The following is a 6,128-nucleotide window of genomic DNA, read 5'->3' on the forward strand; positions in this document are numbered from 1 at the left end:
AAAATATAGACTTGAATGTATACTGTATTATAACAAAAAATTGGGTTCTTACCATCTACCGTTACAGAGTAAATCACAGTTGAAACTCGCTTAGTCAAACCATAAACCTCAGAATAGTGAACAAAATAGCCATGACAGGTCTAACTCATTGTAAAAGCGTCTTTTATTTTTTATGACTACTAACATAATACAATTATAATAAATATTACAGAAAATAAATAGGCCTACATACAAAACAGTTGTCCCCAAACTCCCCAGTGTCCCCAAACCACTGCATTCCAGTTGTTCTTGACGGTGTGTGTGTGTGTGTGTGTAGGCTAAATTAAAAAAAAACAACAACTGAAATGAATGAATGCATCCGGTTCAGTGTCGGAGAACTCCATCGCAGTCTTGACTCTTCGTCTTCTTCATCATCATCATCATCATCATCATCATCATCATCATCATCATCATCATCATCATCATCATCCTCCTCCTCCTCCTCCTCCTCCTCATCTGATGCCAGTTCTAAATATATAAAAATAAACATTTAGCTGTAGTCAGACCGGCCAATAGCCAGTTGGGGGGGGGGGGACGTAGGCTATCTGACATCATCGTCATCATCATCATCACACGGAGACACACTAAACAATGTACAATCATGATTGTATACAATATACAATGAATGCGATTATCATGCAAGCTCAGACGTCAATGAAACGTCATACAGATCTTATATAATACGCTACTGTTAGCTTCACTCCCCGTCCCCCCTCCGATCCTTGTAGCAAGGTCATCATAACCACGCGTTGCTTCAGTAAACGATGCATGTTTGTTCTCCGTCTTTGTAGACAGTAAATAAAAGGAGCGAACATTACTCTAAAGATCAGATCGCCTATAAGGCACGCTACAATATAAAATACTTGTACTGCCATGCGTGCATGCCTGCTACGATACATTTGTACTGCACCAACCAACCGATCGACACCAACCCCCCCTCCAGCCATTAGCCAGCACCAATGCACCAACCCCCCCATTAGCCAGCACCTTTGGTGCTGGCTAATGGCTGGGGGCCATCGTGGTGAGTCATTCTGGCGTCATGATCTGACTAGTAGTAGTAATTATCCAAGCATCTATTTGTAGCGATCATCTTATGATTTCTGATCACTATAGAAGGGCATTTTCTACAATAAGATTACCTCAAAACATTCCGGGTTGATCGTCTTCTTCAATGGTTTCCCGGTATAGCTCATCGGACGACGATGGGGAGACAATGAAAAAAGGAGGGAGGGAGCAGCGAGTCTCGCTGTAAGCACTGGACCAGGGCTACTCCGCCTGGAGAAGGCGACTGGGACGCGTATGGATCAATACTACTACCACAAAACTCGCTCAAATAAATAGTACTGCTTTCAACTTTTTCTGCTAGAAAATCGCTCGGGCGAGACGGCAAAACAATAAACTATGAAGACTCCCTCTGCCCCCACTGTTTACAGGGGGTGGGACCAGCTTCCAATGGCAACACGTACACGTGTGTCACGTGACACGGGTTTTCTGGGTAATGTAGTTGGAATATAAGCTCAGGAATTTAAACAGCGCTTCGGAGCATATTAATATGTTTAGATTAATCAAAAACTAGAAAGACGCCAATTGGCGTCATTGATCATTTACGGAATTCTGATGAAGACGCCAATTGGCGTCTTTCACCTTCTAAGGGTTAACCACTTTAACCATTATTTTATAGTTTATACTTTGGCTATTCAATAATTGCAGATGTACAAGCTTGTAGATCTGCTATTTTTTTTGAATGATTGTTTGGGGATTTTTTTTTTAACTCAAATCTTTGCTTCTGAGGGTTTCTGGAACAAAATATTTTGAGATGTTGGTTTGGCAGCCAAATGCATATAATTTGGGGGCGGGTCCTTTGACATGTAAAAGCTTTGAGCACAGCTTATATACAGTAGATCTTCTTAACAGAAAAAGCTGTTAAGATTTAAAGGATCTATAACATAACATTCAACTTTTTCAATTTTTTTGTATTTTTGGGGCTCCCATATGTGTTTTCTATCCCCACAAATAACCAATTTTGAACAATCAGGTTTTCATATTATATGGGTGCTTTAATGGAAACAGCTCAACTGATTTTGTCCTCATCGTGATGTCATCAATGTCACTCTACTTTGTATAATTCCTCCTCTTCAGTCTTCAGTTCCAAATTTGCATTTCCACTTTGTTTACAATGCCCGCCATTGTTGATTTTCCAAGCTGGCATGGAATGGAAACAAGCCTGGTTTTATCTAGCATCAGTATTATAATGACTCAAATATTAAATAATCTGCATATCAGCACCCCCACCACCTCAGGACATTGTGGTATTGCAGATAAAACTGCTTTCAAAGTCCAGAAAGAAATGACAAGGACTGGTTATATCTGGTGATTGAGGCTCAAACCATTAGAAATAACTTTGAGGGACAAAGACAATATGATATTAAATATTAAAATCAGTTGCATTAAAATGCATGTTATTTCTGCTTTAAAATACATTTGTAGAAGCGGCCTATAAGTGTAGGAGCATAGACAAAATAATGTTCTCTTTCTCTCTCTCTCTCTCTCCCCCTCCCCTGTAGGGCGGGCCACCCCAGCACCCCTCCAGTTTCAGTTTCGGGCGGTGTGGAGGGTGGTGTGGAGGGGGAGGAGAACCCGGCGGCGCTGGCAGAGAGCTGCTTCAGAGAGCTGCTGGGACGCGCCGCCTACGGCAACATGAACAACGCTGTCAGGCCCGTGCTGGTGTGAGTTACATGTGCACGCACACACACGCACGCACGCACGCACACACACACACACACACACACACACACACACACACACACACACACACACACACACACACACACACACACACACACACGAACTGTCTGTCTGTCTGTCTGTCTGTCTGTCTGTCTGTCTCTTTTTTTTTTACCAAGGACCTTTTCATTGCCAGACCCAAAAGGGAAATGTGTTGTCTATAGACAACCAAACTTGCAAAACGACAGGGTTTTCTTTACCATCATTGGCGCGGCAGTAATGTGGGCAGGAACGAGCCACCTGTGCCAAGTTCCGCAAGCATCGTTGGAGTGCCTACACTGATGATGAAGCACACCCTCGGGTGGAAGATTGTGATTATATAACCGTTATCATCAATATAAAACATGTATTCACATTGTGGGGCAATTTGCTCTCGAAATGACGAGTCCACACAGTGGTGGAAAAAAGTACTCAAATTATTATATAAGTAAAAGTATAAATACTGCAATTTAGAAATACTCTGTTACAAGTAAAAGACCGAAATTCGATACTTAAAGTACAAAAAGTACAAAAGTATACTCATCATGTGTCCCATTTCATGTTTTCAACAATGCGTTGCGTCGCACCACATTGTGGGCTTGTAGATTGGCTATTTTCAAATGGCCGAAATGTGTGGCTTGAAGTAATTAATGTATGTTTTGTAATGTAATGGCAGCTTTCGATATTACTATTAGTAAGTAAACAACATCAGGAAGAAGCAGGACTCAACCATCAGGATTCGAACTCCATTATTTTATTGTATATGTCATCACACCGGAGAGACTATAGTGTCTCCCTCCAGAGCTTCCCCCAGCACTCCCCACACACATGTCCCACACATATTTTATACTTTCAGGAGTGTACAGAGTTTCAGGAGTAACAAGAGATGGTCATTCCTTACATGGACTCTATTCTATAGTTAACTCACACAGTTTGAAATAGGTTTACATGAGTCGGCAGTCTCTAATGAGTTTGTCAGTGAAGAACAGGTGGTAATTAGAGTGTTAAGTATCATCTACTAGTAGGCTACATTAAATTAATCAATACCATAGTGTTTATATGCATTTTCGCCACCACAGTAATAATAATCAAAATCCACAAGTAACTAGTAACTAAAGTTTTCAAATAAATATAGTGGAGTAAAAGTATTGCAATTTGGAAACGCTCAAGTAAAGTACACTACAATTACTCAAACTTCTGGTCTGACAGACATCTAGTGACAACTCGTCCCTGTCCACTCCTCCAGACCCGTGGAGATGGCTGTGTGCACCACAACTTCTCCCAATGTCAATCAATGCCACACATGGAGAAAGAACACTGGTGTCATGTTAAGAGGAGGAGGAGAGGAGACGGAGGAGTCTTCAAGGCAATGCTATAAATAGCACGGACGTGGGGTTACAGACTAGGGGAGAGGCAGATTGACGTCATATGGTGGGACAATGAGACCACCACACTCTCTCTCTCTCCCCCTCTCTCTCCCCCTCCCTCCCTCCCTCCCTCCAACTGGACAGAGGAATGGATAGAGCAATGGAGTACACTGCAGACCCTAGCACAGTCTAAAATATGTCTACTGTATGTCAAGGACACCCCACCCAGATGTATGTGTGTTCTGGCTGCGGACCCATATCTGAAAAGATGTTGTGCCAGTGACCCCCGTATGAGAAGATTGTGTAAAAGTAACAATTTGTCTAGATTTAAAGGCTCCGCTCCTGGAGATATTCTCTGAATTTTGTCGAAGCAGCATGCTAAGCAAAATCAGGGAAAGTTAGCAAACGTCCCCTGGTTATACAAGAACAGGCACATATCAAGACAGTTAATGAGATTAACCTGAGTCCTGCAAACGTGAAACATAAAATTTGAAAGCATTTTAACATAGAACATTGAATCAGATTAGAGCTATGCAACAGTGAATTCTAGTTTCTTTCAGAGCCATGCACATGATAATTAACTTAATCAGTTAATTAAGTTTACACGTTTGAGCAATACTGTACATAAGCAGTGTTGGGCATCGTTACTTTCTAAAGTGTCGTTAGGTTACTGGATTACTGCCTATACCTATTGTGTAGCAGAGGACCGTATATAAACGGACCGCCTTGTTGAGGCAATGAGTCGCGATTGGAGTATGGATGTGTGACGTAATGATCATCTGAGAATGTGAATGGGAATAGGAAGCTAGGCTGATCGATAGGGTTGTCCCGATCGGTTCTGGTGATCGGAAATCGGCTCTGATCACATGATTTTCAAAAGATCGGAATCGGGGAGAAAAGATCGGACTTGTAATTGTCAAATGTAAATTTCAAAGCAATGCGATTTTGTAAATACTGTTGTGTTTATGCTAGTTGTTTTCCTTCTGGTCCCAGTCAGAGATCATCAAACAAAGACTAGTCACACTCAGAGGCGTGAAAGACACCTATGATGAAAACAAAGGAAATGCAACCCCCGCTATGCATGATGGCATAGGTGTCTGTAGTAGGCTAAAGGCTACTCTCTCTGAATGAGAGAGATACTCTTTAAGAGTTTTAACTTGACTTCAGTTCTATAAGCTGTAGAACTGTATTCACGCTAATTAACCAATACATCATTATTTTGCTATGATTCCATGCTTTCATAGAAAGAAAGAAAACAATGACAGTCATTCTAATAAAAGTATAGTCACATTTTGCCTTTCAATGATTGAAAGGCAACACATCAGACTAGAGTCTGATGTGTTATATAAAAATAGTGTTAGATAAAGATCGGATCAGGAAAGATTGGTATCGGTATGTCTCAAAATCAAATGATTGGAATCGGATCGGGAGCAAAAAAACGTGATCGGGACATCCCTACTGATTGATACACAGCTGATTTTCAGCTGATGCGTGCAAGACTCCTGTGAGCCTGTATAAACTAACGCTGTGCTTCATCTTCTGGCTTATTTTCTTTTACTATGAAAAAAGCACTTTTTACTTTTACTTTTGACAGTACAATTAAGTGCATTTAATGTGAGTGACTTTGACTCAAGTGATTGTTTTGTTTTTCGTTTTCTTTTTTTTTAAAGATTCTCATAATTGCTTCATACATCAATGACTTTCTCCTTGCTCTCTTTTTTCCCCTTCCCAGTTTATTTTTATTTTGTTGCATGTCGTTGCTGTCGGGCAGAAATCTCTTATCTCCATATTTTAACTTTTTGTCGTGTTTTTATTTGTATTACATTTCATTGGAAATGAATGCACCACTCGATCATAATACAATGATCACACAAAAGCATCAAAAGTAGCAGATCCACAAACTTGAAGCTGTTTTTAAATTTTAATCCTGAAAAGTACCAGTTTTAGACAATATGAGGA

The 6,128-nt window shown here is 40.7% G+C and overlaps 1 protein-coding gene across 2 annotated transcripts in view; it reads left to right on the forward strand.

The window, feature by feature from the left end:
• Positions 1-6,128, forward strand: part of efr3a (EFR3 homolog A) — a 106,225-nt gene that overhangs the window by 67,744 nt on the left and 32,353 nt on the right. For both annotated transcript variants that reach the window (XM_079529947.1, XM_079529946.1), the window contains one exon: positions 2,604-2,765. In XM_079529947.1, the coding sequence (XP_079386073.1) occupies positions 2,604-2,765 (162 nt within the window). The remainder of the gene's footprint in view (positions 1-2,603; positions 2,766-6,128) is intronic.

Source organism: Electrona antarctica (genome assembly GCF_951216825.1).
Source record: "Electrona antarctica genome assembly, chromosome: 19".
NCBI lineage: Eukaryota > Metazoa > Chordata > Actinopteri > Myctophiformes > Myctophidae > Electrona > Electrona antarctica.